The 14,781-nt window shown below is 47.1% G+C and overlaps 1 protein-coding gene across 1 annotated transcript in view; it reads left to right on the forward strand.

Annotated features, from left to right (window-relative positions):
- The first annotated feature begins 232 nt into the window (after positions 1–232).
- Positions 233–14,781, forward strand: part of CAMK1D (calcium/calmodulin dependent protein kinase ID) — a 399,721-nt gene continuing 385,172 nt past the window's right edge. The window contains exon 1 of the mRNA XM_028506742.2: positions 233–744. Coding sequence (XP_028362543.1) covers positions 653–744 — 92 coding nt within the window. The 5' untranslated portion in view covers positions 233–652. The remainder of the gene's footprint in view (positions 745–14,781) is intronic.

The raw sequence follows: 14,781 nt of genomic DNA on the forward strand, positions 1-14,781 counted from the left end.
CACCTGCTCGGGTCCCACACTTGTCCGCTCTCTCGCTCCGAGGCGCACGCGGCGGCCAGGAGGGTGGCGGCGCGGCTGAGGACAGTGCCTCGGCGCTCCGGGCTCAGGACATCCCCGAAGGCGGCAGCGCGCGGGAGGCGGGGAGGCGTGTGTGTGTGTGTGTGTGTGTGTGCGCGCGTGTGTGTGCGCGCGGCGGGGGGGTAGCCTGGGCAAACGGAGAGGCGGAGAGCCCGCAGGAGGAGGAGGAGGAGGAGGACGGAGCAGGCGGGTGGCGGGGAGGCGGAGAAGGGAGGCAAGAAAGTAGCAGAAAGTGAGGCTGGCAACCCGCGGCAAAGAAGCCGGGCGAGCGGCGGCGGCAGGAAGTCTGTGTCACAGGCGAGCAGAAATACGAGCCAGGGAGGGACCGCGGCGGCGGCGAGAGTGAAAGAGGAAACTGCAGAAGAGGAAGCTCTGCCGCTGCAGCTAGTCTCCTCCGGCTCCAGCGCCGAGCATCCCCGCGCCGCCGGCCCCGGCCCTCGGGGACACCCTGCGCCCGCGCCGCCGCCCCTGCGCCCCCGCCGCCCGGCGCCCCCTCCTCAGCGTGTCCGCCCCGGCCCCACGAGCCCGGCCGCGCCGCCTCGCCACTCGCCGTGCTCGCCGCCTCTCGTCTGCCATGGCCCGGGAGAATTGCGAGAGCAGCTCCTCCTGGAAGAAGCAAGCGGAGGACATCAAGAAAATTTTCGAGTTCAAGGAGACCCTCGGAACGTAAGTGGGGACCAGGGAAAAGAGGGTGGAGGGGGCCGCGGCCACTGGTGCTTAGGCGGCTCCGCTGTCACCAACGCCGCCGCCACCGCCGCAGGAACCGCTGGTCGACACGTTCTCATTGTGGTTCTCAGCTCTGCGGAGCACCCCGAGCGCCCAACGCGTGGGTCTGCGCCCCGGGCGCGGGTGGGCACGGGTCCTGGGACGGGGAGCTCTGGGCGTTGGGAGGACAGTCCCTGCTGGCAGGCGACTTAACACTTCCCCTGATACCACCACCCTCTCGACTTATTTCTACCCACGCGTGACTGTGACTGTGGGGTGTATTTTCTGTTTACTGGCTGTGCGTGTTTACTCACGGTGCATGTGTAGGGGCGCACCGTGTCAACCAGAGACGTGGTCATGAGAAAATCGGGCTTCAGTCATTCCCATTTCTGTCTTCCCATCATGTATTCTTAGAGAATTGACATCTGTACGTACTAGGTGTAGGCAAGACTTTGGATGGCCACGCGCTTGTGGAAGGGAAGCATTTTGCAGTGTCCAGGGTCACATGTGGGCAGCGTCTCACCTGAGCGTGTGTCCGTTTCACAGAGGCTCAGCTGCTCACTCCGGGGTGCACGTCTCCGAGGGAAGGTCTGTGAGTGTCGCTGTGCAGGCGGTTTCCTCCCAGGGCTGTATTTAGTCCGATGCTGGTGGCTGCGTCTCAAGAAAGGAATAATCGGAAGTCGATGGCATGAATGCAGCAAGCATGTGCCGCTCTGATCAGCTGCTGTTCCCTTTCTGCCCTGGAGTTGGTTTTTGTTTTGTTTTGAGGGCAGGAGGATAGTTGGGGAGGCTCATAGTGGAAGAAAATCAGGCACTGTTGGGTGAATCTGAAGTTCAAGTGTTTTCTCCCCTCATGTGATCAATGTCTGCTGCTGATCAGCATCTGTCAGTGTATATTCACACGCACATGCTATAGGAGCTGGACATTTTGCAGGGGTTCTGGGAGGTGTTGATTAGGCTGGAAAGAGAAGAAGGAGGTGTTTTGTAGGATAAATTAATCTGCTCTTCCATCTTTCCTTCCTTTTCCCCTTTTACTTGTCTTTTTTTGTTTGCTTTTCCAGAACCTATTTCCAAACCCAGTTTGTCTTCTGCCCCACACCCAAGGTCCACTGCAGTCGTTTGGTCATTTTCCCCACACCCCCACCCCATGTCTGCAGTGGGTCCCCCACAGCAAAGTTGTGCAGGTGGCCTTCTCGGCCATGCTTCTGATTCCTGGGAAGGCACACTGGCTGAGGTGGAGAATGGGGTCTCCTAGCATTCGTGCGTTTTTGCTTCAGGGAGGGCACCTGTGGGTCCACACGGTCATTTTTATTGCAGTGAAAACGGGGAAGACAGCCTGTTCACGTGCAGGGTCTGAGGCTGCCTCTCAGCATGGCCAGTTAAGGAGTCAATTTTGGAGAAAACTTTTAAAAATTACTGTTGAGGTTTATTTGGGTTTGGGGTCATGATTCTGAGATCTCAGGTTACTGAGAAACTAAAAGCATGCCCGTACTCGTGGTCCCTACACCCATTATGTGACAGTGGATCAGGGGACTGGAGAAAGGAGAGTCCCCTCATGTGAGAGTCCCCTGCATCCCTTTGCATGGTGTGTCCCCACCTGAGCCCCTCACACTGGTCCCTCTGCCTGTAGCCTCCAGGCAGACTGATACAGTGTCCCCTAAGTGACTGCTGCTCCCCAGAAAAGCCCTGAAGCTGCACCTCTGCAGTGGCAGGCTGCCGAGGCTCAGTGAGCTGTGGCTTCATTGAGTGGCTTCTGCTATTGCAGGAGCTGCTTGGGAATGACTGCGGTGGTTTCCACTGCTGGGAAGGATGGGATTTGTCTCCTGGAGCTGGAGAGACTGTAGCACTCTTGCAGAACAACTTCTTGGACTCGGGCCACGTTTCCCATGAACTTGGGTATGGGTCTCTGTTGGGGTCCCAAAGATTTGCCTTCTGCCTTAAAAGAATTCTTTGAAAAGGAGCTTCCCACTGAGGTCTTGTAGTGCTGGCAGAAGTTGTAGAAGAATGAAACTCACAATAAAAATGATAAAAATGTTTTTATTCAATGACATAATGATAATAGTAATTATGGGTGACTTTATTAAATGAATACTAAGTGGCAGGCGTCATTCTAAGTGCTTGCATGTATTAACTCATTTTACTCTCATATGAACCTTACAAGTATTTACTATCACCCCCAGTTGGCAGATGGGAAAACTAGGCAAGAGAAAGTGAGCTGCCAAACTGGGCTAGTTATTAAGTGGTGGAACTGACACTGGAATCTCAGCAGAACAAGTCACGATGATCCGTGTGGGATTGAGCCACTTTGTGGATTATGTAATGGCAAATGTTTGATAACAATGTGACTTAATTTTAGTCTTTGGAAAGCTAATCTTAATATTAATGTAAAGAAAACATGATTGTGTGGTAACCTGTTACCTAAATCTGTAACATGTCAAAGCTTTTGGGTTATCACCACTGTCTCCTCAGACCTTCTGGAAGTGGTCTGAAGTTCAGGATGCCTGTTTCACCCTGGGCCATGTCCTGAGTCTAAATAGAGAGGTCACTTCCAGTGCCATCAGTGTGGATATGGAGTAATGAAACCGGCATGACTCAGAGGCATCAACGATTGACAACTGGGGTTCATTTCCAAGGCACTCTGCCGGCCCAGTCACTTTTACACCTTCCCCATGTGCCTTTAACAAACTACAGAAATAATCCCTGAAAGTATAGCCTTACCATATGCCTTTAAGATTCAAAGGCAGGAAAGCCCTGCCAGGACCCAGACCATCAGCTTGCAATGTTGAAATGCTTTTCAAATAAAGCATCGTAAAGGCCTGGTGAGCACTCTGCCAAGCTTCGTCATTTGATATTGGCTGCCTGATCCAGGTACCTTTCCTTGCAGAGCAGAACACTTATTATTGAATCTTAAGGGTCTAGCTGTCTAGTCCGTGTGGTCAGAGGGGCCTTGCTGGAGGGTGGTGACAAATGGGAGTGAAGGCTGGCCCAAGAGGGAGGAAAAATAGGCAGAGGAAGCAAAGGACAGCAAGGGGGAAAGCCGTCTTTGTGATTTGGGCCTGGGTTAGCAGATACATCTCTGAGTCAGGTTCAGGACAAACCTCATACTTAACCTGTGGGCTGCAGTGTGGCTTCCTTTGAGAGGGAATCCTGGAACCTATCCTTATCTCTTAATAAGGTGGTAAGACTTAATTACTATTTATTAATCAGTGACATGTTGTTAGATCCTTGGCACACTGTGAAAGCAGATAAATACTGTGTAACAGCAAATTAGGAGTGGTAAACATTTCTGTTGGCCTATTTGCTGAGGCCCTTCAGGCCACCTGTACTGTGGGTATCTTTTAACACCTTCTGAATCAAACAAACAAAAACAAAAAAAGCGTTTTGGGGAAGTATACTGATAGGAAGAAAGGCTTGGTGTGGTGTCCAGGAAGTACTCCAGGCCCATGCAGGTCACTTCTGTAATTTCCACGCCTCGAGCGGCATCTGAGTAGAGAAGGCCTCCAGACTTGGCATGACACAGGATTCTCCCAGTAGACCTCGTTTCCCCCGGAGTATAGGAACTGGCAGGTCCTAGAAAACAGATCTTCATCTCTGCGGGGTCTGAATACATGCTTTTCTTATAGACAGAACATTTTACGTGGAAGTAATTGCTGTCTGTGGGGGCTGAAGCAGGCGTGGTGGAGGATGCGAGCCTTGGTTCCTGGTCTGGCTCAGCCACTAATGGGGCATGTGGCCTGTAGGTTGATGGGCCATTTGCCAAGCCTCCTCATCCCTAAAATCATGGGGGCAGGGAAGATGAGATGGCTTTAAAGTGCCCTGACAACCCTGAGATTTTAAGATTCACCTGTACAAGGAAGGCACTTGCTGCTGCTCTTCGGGAGCTTGCTATGCGTGGCCAGGTGCAGCTGATTCTGTTTGGAGAGAGAGTTTTCTGTGCAAGCTAGTGGCCAGGTGAGACAGCTTCGGAAGGGAAGTCTTATCCCACTTAATGTCAGTTACAGAGTATGTTCTCCTTTTCATTAAGTGAGAGCCTGCTGGGTGCTGCTTTAGGAATGGTATAAATAGAAGTTTCTGTGGGGCAAGCACTAGCTTTTTCCACTAGTATAATACTTTGACTCCTTATTCTGAAATTGCTCATTCAATACACCTGTTGAGCACACAGATGATTGATTTATTTGAAGGCCCAAATGGAAAATAGACTCAGCTGTTCTTTCTTGGGGTCTAGGTAGGGGGAGAGAGGGAGAATAAAAAGCTATTTGAGGTGGTTTGTATGTTTGCCTGATTTTTTAAAATAGTATTTACTTTGGGGTTACTCTGAATTTTAGAGTTTGGGAGAAGTATTTTAACCATATTGTCAAGAGGAAAATGGGTGGAAAGTCCCTAGATTTCTACCCAAGAGTATCCCAGCTGCAATATTTGTTAGAAGTTTGCATTTCTCAGTCGTCATTGCTTTTTTATCTTCTCTTTTCTCTCCTCTTCCTTCTCCCCTCCCCCTCCCCCTTCTTCTCCTTCTGCTTTTCCTTCTTCTTCTCTTCCTCCTCCTCCTCCTTATGGCATGATATCAGTTCAGCCTCTTACACATTTAGAAGTATCTATTGAACACCTGCTATATTCTAGGCACCGCGTGGGGGTATTTAGTAGTAAACAAACAGATGCCTGCTCTCCTGGAGCTTACATTCTGGTGAGGGAGTCTGAAAATAAAAAATATGAATAATTAAAACATGGAGTGTGTTATATACTATACATTTTAGGGAGAAAAATAAATCAGGGAAAGGGATTTTTTGGAATGGAGTTATTATACCTTGAGGAAGGATAACCAGGGATGGCCTTGGTGAGGAGCTGATATTTGAATAAGCAGCTGAAGGAGCCATGCGGATAGCCGAAGATAGAATATTCCAGTTGGAGGGAACAGCAAGGGCTGAGGGCCTGAGAGGGGAGTGTGCCTGTGTTTCTGAGGCCTGGTGTTCCTGGAGGCTGGTGTGGCTGGAACTGAGTGACTGGGAGGAGAGCGGGAGGGAGCTGAGGTGAGAGAGGCATGGCAGGGGTCGGTGGGTGCTCACTAAGGCCCTTATGGACCATAATAAAGATTATCTTTGTTCTAAAGAATTGGGAACTTTGGAGGGTTTTGAGCAGTAACTTGACGTGACTTAGGTGTGTCCCTCATGGCTGTGGTTGCTGTGTTGAGGAACTCGTTGTCTGAAGGGCAGAAGAGGGGAGACTAGCTGGTGGGCCATTGCAACGCTGCAGAGGAGAGATGGTGGGTTACAACTGGGGAATGGAGATAGAAGTGATGGGAAGTGGTTGGATTCTGGATCCATTGGAGTGGTTGGATGTGGGGCGTGAGATTCTCCACGGATTTTGCGTCGAAAGAGTGGTATTGTTGGTGACTTGGGTCAGTTTTTCCAAGAATTTCTGAGCACCTGTCCATGTTCTGAGAAGCTCTTGAGGACAGTTTAGAGCAGGGGTGTCCAACCTGTGGCCTGCACATGTGGCCCAGGATGGCTATGAATGTGGTCCAACACAAAATTGTAAATTTACTTAAAACACTACGAGGGTTTTTTTTTTTTGTGATTACATGCCACAATGTATTTAACGTGTGGCCCAGAGATGCCAAAAGGTTGGACACCCCTAGCTCAGAGGGTAAGCTCATTCCTTTAGAGTTCTGGACTCTCTTTGTGAAGGACTGCTACATTTTAAGGTGAATTTCCTTCCTTCTAAGAACTTGCATCTGGAAAGGGCTTTTGAAGTATCTCCTCTTCTGCCACAGAGGGAAAGCCAAGATAGGCTGGACATTTTAGCAGCTGGAAGAACTGCTTCATTTTCTGTGAAAATGCAGGATTTTGCCTCTGGAATTATCAATCTAGATCACTTTGATGGTGGGCCTAGAACCTGTAACTTCTCACTTGATTGAGGAATTTACAGCCCAGAGTTCGGTGAAAAATAAGCATGAGAACTCCAGCTGGTCTTTTCTTTGATAGGATGTATTACACTCTACTTGGAGAACACAAACCGAAGTTTTTCTTGATTGAAAAGAGATAAACTCTAGTGCCCTTATTGACGAGTAGGGTAGAGTTTGGGAAGTTGAATTTTTGGATAGGCTTGTCCCCAGAGGGGCTCATGAAGACTGTGTCTCAGGTAGGAATTTCTGGCTCAAATTTGTCAACTGAATGGACAATAATCAGGCTGGGCCAGTGGACATTAGTGTCCTCTCAGGGGAGGACTTGAGGGGTTAATTTGTTGAGTTTGTCTTTGGCTGGGTCTCTGTAAATCCCTTTAATCTTTCTTTTCTCCCAGGTAAATCTCCTGAAATCCCCTCCAATCTCTCTCCTCCTCTCTCCTCTGGGAGGGTGTAGGCATTGGTCCAGTAGGAGATTGTCGCATCACTGGTCAGCTGGCACTCAGAGCAGCAGACCTCAGGACCGCAAGCCTCCGATCCTTACCAGACTTCATGGGGTCAGCAGGGAGCCCACAGGCCGCTGGGGGGACACAGTCGTTGGGAAAGGAGCTGTTGATGGGTGGCCAGCATGAAGCCTGGTGCCATTGTCAGCTGACCCAAGGTTCTTTTCTGCCTCACGATGGCCCATCCAGTGTTTGTGTGGGTAAACAGGGGGACATGTGAACCCTGGGAGAGGTGCCATCCTGATCTTCTCTGTCAGTTCATGTTGGTTATGCCCCTTGGACTTTCTTTTTTTTAAACTGAATTCATTGGGGTTACATGGTTTAATAAAATTATATAGGTTTAGGGGGTACAATTCTATAGTACATCATCTGCATATTGTGTGTGCACCACCCCACGTCATGTCCCTTTTTGTCATCATTTATGCTCCCTTTACTCTCTGCTACCTCTCCTCCAACCCCATTTCTCTCTGGTAACAACCACACTGTTCTCTATGAGGGGTGTGTGTGCATGCACTTAATCCCTTCACTTTTCACCTAGCCCCACTACCCCTCTCCCCTGACAGCTGTCAGTTTCTTCTCTATATCTGTGAGTCTGTTTCTATTCTGTTTATTAGTTCCTTTTGTTCATTAGACTCCACATATAAGTGAAATCATATGGTATTTGTCATTCTCTGACTGGCTTATTTCACTTAGCATAATGTTCTCAGGTCCATCCATGCTGTCGCAAAGGGTAAGATTTCCTTCCCTTTTCTATGGCCGAGTGGTATTCTATTGTGTAAATGTACCACAGCTTTTTCTTTTCTATCTATTATTGGGCACTTGGGCTGCTTTCAAATCTTAGCTACTGTACAATAATTAATGCTGCAATGAACGTAGGGGCACATAGGGGTTCACTAATTCTTTTGAATTAGTATTTTGGGTTTCTTTGGATAAATTCCCAAAAGTGGAATCATTGGGTTGTAAGGCAGTTCCATTTTTAATTTTTTGAGGTATCTCCATACTGCTTTCCACAGTGGCTGTACCAGTCTGCCTTCCCACCAACAATGCACTAGAGATCCCTTTTCTCCACATCCTCGCCAGCACTTTTTGTTTGTTAATTTAGTGATGATGGCCATTCTGACAGGAGTGAGGTAATATCTCATTGTGGATTTTTTTCTTTATTTTATATCCTCACCTGAGGATATGTTCACTGATTTTACAGAAAGGTTGGGGAGGGAGAGAAAGAGAGAAGCACATTGATGTGAGAGAAACATTGATTGGTTGCTTCCCATACGTGCCCCAACAGGAGATCCAACTGGCAACCTAGGTATGTGCCCTGACTGGGGATTGACCCTGCAACCTTTTTGGCATACGGGATGATGCTCCAACCAAGCCACCCCTGTCAGGGCTCTCATTGTAGTTTTAATTTGTATTTCTTTAATGATTAGTGATCTTGAGAATCTTTTCATAGTCTATTGGCCATCTGTATGTTCCTGTTGTAGAAGTGTCTATGCAGGTCCTTTGTCCGTTTTTAATTGGATTGTTTGTGTTTTTTTTTTGGCGTTGAGTTTTATAAGTTCTTTATAAATTTTGGATATTAACCCCTTATCAGATATCATTGGCAAATATGTTGTCACATTCAGTGGTTTGTCTTTTCATTTTGTTGATGCTTTTCTTTTCTGTGCAAAACCTTTTTAGTTTGATGTAGTCCCATTTGTTTATTTTTTTTCTTTTGTTTCTCTTGCCTGGGGAGATATTTCAGAAAACATATTGCTATGAGAAGTGCCCAAGATTTTACTGCCTATGGTTTCTTCTACAATTTGTATGGTTTCCAGTCTAATTTTTAAGTCTTTAGTCCATTTTGAGTTTATTCTTGTGTGTAGTGTAAGAAGATGGTCTAGTTTCATTTTCTTGCATGTGTCTGTCCAATTTTCCCAACACCATTTGTTGAATAGATTGTCTTTACCCCATTGTATGTTCTTGTCTCTATTGTCAAATATTTATTGACCATGAAGTCGTGGGTTTATTTCTGGTCTCTCTATTCTCTTCCACTGATATGTCTGTTTTTATGGCAATACCATGCTGTTCTTTTTTTTTAATTTTTAATTTTCATTTGAGGACATGCGTATTGATTTTAGAGAGAAGGGAAAGGAGGGAGGGAGAGAGGGAGAAAAACATTGATTGGTTGCCTCTTTGTACATGCCCTGACTGGGGACTGAACCTGCAACCTAGGCATGTGCCCTGACTTGGAATCGAACCCATGACCTTTCTCTTTACAGGACAACACTCCAATCAACTGAACCACACTGGCCAGGGCTACCATGCTGTTTTGATTACTATGGTCTTGTGATACAGTTTGATATAAGGTAGCATGATTCCTCCAACTTTGTTCTTTCTGAAGATTGTTGTGGCTATTTGGCATCTTTTATAGTTGTGCATAAATTTTTGGAATATTTGTCCTACTCTTGTGAAATATGCCATGAGTATCTTGATAGGATGCCCCTTTGACTTTTTATGATGCGGGATATCACTTTCTCCTTGGGCTCATGTCCTATTAGACCCATCTCCATTTTTAAACATGTTTATTATGAATGTATGAATTACTCAGGCTCCAATGAGACCAATGGTAACCTTCAAATGAATGCCACAGACCAAGTTCCATGGCAGACCAAGTTTGTTCCATGTCTCCAGTGATCCACTGTCTGCCTTGTGTTGTTTTTCCCACTATTTCATCAGGACTCAGAACCAGAGGGATTCTGTGTCTTGGATAATCCAGTCTTGAGGGTAAGGCTTTAAGACAGCATGTTGGCTGAGGCCAGGTAGGGAGGCATCAGAAGGCAATGAATAAAAGTGATAGAAAGGTAATTGTAACACAGCCATTCATAGCTGTATGTATCTGGAGAGGCTCCTTGATCTTTCCCAATTAAGATGGGAAATGGAAGTTGCTGCCTTGTGGGGTTCTTATAAGGATCCAGTGAAGTTTAGAGTTGCCTAGGATATAGTTGGGATTGAGTAAACAGTAACTTTAGCTGCCTTCAGCAGCTGTGGTTGAGGCTGACTACCTGTGGATATTCAGGGCCAGTACTGTTGGAAGAACATGTCAGTATCTGTTGGAAATTGATTGTGGAAGCTCTTGTTGCAAGCATGTGGGATGGTGCATATTTAACCTCCCCCCAGGCGGAGGAGAGAAACTGTCACAGGTCATCAGGGAGCCAGGGAAGGATGGTTGCTGGTTATTCTCCAGAGCACAGAAGTGAGCAGCTAAGAGTGTAGACTCTGAGGTCACCAGGGCATGGATGCAAATCCTGGGTCCACTTCCTCCTAACTATAAGGTTTTGGGCCAATCATTTTGCCATTCTCAGCTTCATGTCCTCATCTGTAGAACAGGGTAAGACTAGCACTTAATCTAAGGGTGGAGTGAGGATTCAGTGAGGGTGCACGGGAACTATTTAGTACAGTGCAGTACATGGTCCATGACTGTGTCCTCAGTAAATGCTAGTTTCTCTCTCATTAGTCCCTGTGGTGCTGGAACACTGCTCCTCAGAGGCCATTTGCACGTATTTGGATGGCCCATTGAGCCATTCAACATTTGTTTCCCAAAGGAGAGTGATTAGCTCAATACGGTGCTAGCATTAACCAAGCACTTGGTCTGAAGCATCCTCGGAGCCAGCTTGTGTGGTGGAGTGACCTAGTTTGCCATATATCACAGGCTTGTTCTTTCCTCCAGTTACCTCACCAGTTTTATCTGTTTTGTCTCTCTGCACCTCTCCTGCACCCTGAACTGGCTTGCTTATGTGCATGTGTGTGTCTTAATCTGTCCCCATCTACCTCAGCCTGTGCTGGAGTCTTTTCTCACCACGTTGTCTTCTCACATGGGACAGAGGTCTCGGTGCAGCTGTGTCCCTTCTTTACTTTCACCACGCTTTTTGCTTAAACAGGCAGTTCGCTGAGAACTGCTTCAGTGTTTTTGCTTTGTTTCTTACTGAAAATAATGTTTTGATATGTTAAAAGGACTTAAGTAACTTCTTATTACATTACAGTGTCTTTACATCATGGAATTTTATAGTTTAAAATCTAGACATGCTGAATCTGTTTTAATATTAGAGCATTTAAAAATGGCAGCAAGTATATTCATATACCAACACGAACATACATAACAGTTTATTTAAAAATGTCCTTATAGGGGCCTGTTGGATGGGGGGTGGGGGAAGATCTCAGAAGAATTTCCCAGGTCCTAGGATGTAGACATGATGCTTGGGGAGCTAATGTCTGAACCGAGAGGTAGCCCTCATCTTGACCTGTCCACTTTCACCCTTGTGGTGGCCAAACAAGGCCTTTGGGTCACGGTTTATTAGGGCCTCCATGTGATGGGGTGAGCAGGGCAAGAAGAGGCTCCCAAACTGAAAGTAGCTGATGTTACTGCTTGTCGAGGGGACCTCTCTCTGTCTTTCATGACCACGACACACATCACTGAGACTGTTTACACCAAACTGGAGTTGGTGCTGGAAATGGATACCTAAAGGTATCATGGTCAACCACACCTCAACCTCAACAGTCCCCAACCCTCCTGCCCACCTCCTGCACAGCTCTGTCCCCTCCCTCCATGGCCCACAGTGTTGTGGGGAAAAAACCCAACAACAAAACAAACCCCTCCCTGCAAACCTTTGTAGCTTTAGAAAACTTGTGGGTGGAGGGAAGATGAGCTGCGCACAGTGGGAGGTCTGGTGGCCTGAGGCCCCAGACACCCAGGCAGGGCCAGTGCCCCCGGGCCCTGCGTATCTTCCCACATACAGGGAGGGGCAAAAGCAGGTTTGCAGTCGTGAGGATGTGAAACAGTTTATTCTTGTACAATTATGTATTAATTATGGTATTATTTTTCCACGTGAACAACTGTAAACCTCCTTTTGCCCCACCCAGTGTGGGCTGACGCTTCTTTAACCATGATAAAAATGACTGCTTGAAATTTGTCTTAAAACTTTGGAAGATACAAATACCTTCGGAGAGGTCAAGGGATCAGTCATGTATGATGCAAAGGATTTTAAACAAAGTACATTGTCTTCCACACTTAACCAGAGAGAATTAGTGTTTGAATGATAGACAGGAGGGAAACTAGATAATTCTGGTGTTGAGGCATTTTGGGGAGAGGAGGCCCACTGACCCCAACCATCACAACATGGGTCCGAGTCGGCCCTGGTCCTGTAAGGGCAGGTCCCCGTGGTGCTGCCTGTGTGTCCCCTCCTGCCTCCTTCACCTCCCCCAGCACAGGCCCTGCCCTGGGACCTGGCCCGGGCTGTTAACACTGCAATTCAGCCACAGCAGGAGGGACTCAAGGCTTCTCTGGGCCTCAGTAGGGTCCCAACTGCCATGAAATATTTCACTTCTCTACAAAAACATGGCTCGCACAACGGGCTCATGGTGAGCTTTGGAGCAGACCTTGTGTACATGTTGGGGACGGCCCGTTTCTGGCAGCGATGTGCAAACGTGGCACCGCTTCGATTCCTCCTACCTGTGTTAGCTTGGTCAGTGAAAGTGGAGTTTGTGGCCCTAGAAATGATTGAAAAACACTGTTAGCTTTTTTGCAGTACTTTTTCAGCTCCTTTGACAGTGGAATATAATATCAAGACCTCATATTTGTGCGCATGTTTGTTTTAAGTTATGGTAAAAAATGCCTAAGCTTCGTCATTGGAACCGTTTTTAGGTGCATACTGCAGCCTCATTAAGCACACTCACACTGTAGTGCGACCGACCGTGGCCACCGTCCATCTGCAGAACCTTGTCGTCTTCCCAAAGGGAGACTCTGACCCCACTCAGCACTCCCTCCCCGTGTCCGCTCCCCCTGCCCCTGGCAAAAGCCATGCTGCTTTCTTTGGCTGTGAATTTGACTACTCTGTGCACCTTATGTAAGTGGAATCATGCAGTATTTATCCTTTTGTATCTGACTTATTTTACTTAGCGTAATGTCCCCAAGGTTTATTCACATAATAACACATGTCAGCACTCCCTTCCTTTTTAAGGCAAAATAATATTCCATTTTGTGGACGGACCACACTGTGTTTGTCCATTCGTCTGTCTGTGGATGCTTGGAGTTGCTTCTCCCTTTTGGCTCTAGTGAATAATGCTTCTGTGCATGTGGGTGTGCGCGTATCTTGTTGAACCTCTATCTTCAATTCTTTGGGCATATACCCAGAAGTGGAATTGCTGGATCACATGGTAACTCTAGGCTTAAGTTTTGAGGTACTGCTGTACTGTTTTCCACAGCTGTGTGGTGTTATGCAGTTTGCAAGTGTTTTCACGGTACGTGCATGATTCCTCGTGTGTCTTAGAGCAACCCCGTGAGTGGGCAGCAGTCATTGCCCTCATTTTAGAGATAAGGAAATGGAGGTTCAGGGAAATTAAATGACTCAGATGAAAAGGTTGCTAAGCGGCAGGTGGAGATTGAAGAGGCTCTGACTCCTAATCCAGTGCTCTTTCTCCCATGTCATGCTGCTCCAATCTGGTTGGTGGAGCTGACAGGATCAGAGAACACCGATGGACTGAAAAACCACACCTCCCCCTTCTGTGGATGCGTCGTGGCACAATAGGAGACTACTGGAAATCAGTTGTGTGCCGGTAAACCAGCTCTGATTTGTAATTATTGCTGATTTCCGTGGTGTAAATGCTCTTGTTTGGAACAATTCCAAGCTACCCATGGTTTAAAAACCTGCTGCAAAATTCTTGAATTGGGTTCTTGTGAGAGGGTATGAGGTGACATGGACATACCTCTGAAGGAAGGAGAGCCAGGAGATCTGAGTTTAGTCCCCACTCTGTCACTGAGGATCTCTGAAATCCTGGTCTTCTCTACGTCTTGACTACCCTGTTTGTTGTATGGGGGTAATTGCACCTGAATTATACCTGCTTACATTACGGACCTGTTTTGAGTCCTGAACAAGATAAGTGTGTGTAGTAAGGCCTCATTCAAATAGAAAGTATTACTGTGTTATGAAGACTGTAGCTTTAACACTATTTCTTTCTTATAAATGTTAGTATCACTCACCCTTTGGAACCTGGCTGTCATCTCTGGAGCAGGGTTTCCCACAGAAGTTGGGTCATCGTCAGCTTTGAAAGCATCAGCACAAAACCCAGTGTTTCATAGTGTATATTTGCTGGCTGTATTCGTGTGTATGTTGTTTCCATTCTTGGTGTTTAAGTGATTAGTGCCTTAAGAAAAACTTGAAAAAATTATAAAAGCAACATGTCTTCCTAGTAGAGAAGCTGAAAAATGTGAATGAGCAGAAACCAGAAAGTAAATACTGATTAGTTGGCTGCAAGGGTGCTGGGTAACAGCCCCTCTAGGAGGCAGGGAGATCTTAGGACAGGCCTCAGAGGCCAGCTGCGGGAGGACCTAGGGGATTAGGATGGGCTGTAGTTATGTGCTCCTCAGTACGAAGAGTTTTTGCCAGCTTGTTTGATTAAATTGGTGTGCATGGATTGAATGTCAGCTCCGGATATAGGGCTGGTAGTCTTTGTTGAGTGCTGTGGGTGTCTGATTTTCTTCACGGTGTCAGCATTTTGCGTTAGCTTGGTGGTGGTGATGGTGTTGTTGGGATTCTTGTCATGATCTCTACCCTTGTTGCTACATCT

This window comes from Phyllostomus discolor, chromosome 1, assembly GCF_004126475.2.
Source record: "Phyllostomus discolor isolate MPI-MPIP mPhyDis1 chromosome 1, mPhyDis1.pri.v3, whole genome shotgun sequence".
NCBI lineage: Eukaryota > Metazoa > Chordata > Mammalia > Chiroptera > Phyllostomidae > Phyllostomus > Phyllostomus discolor.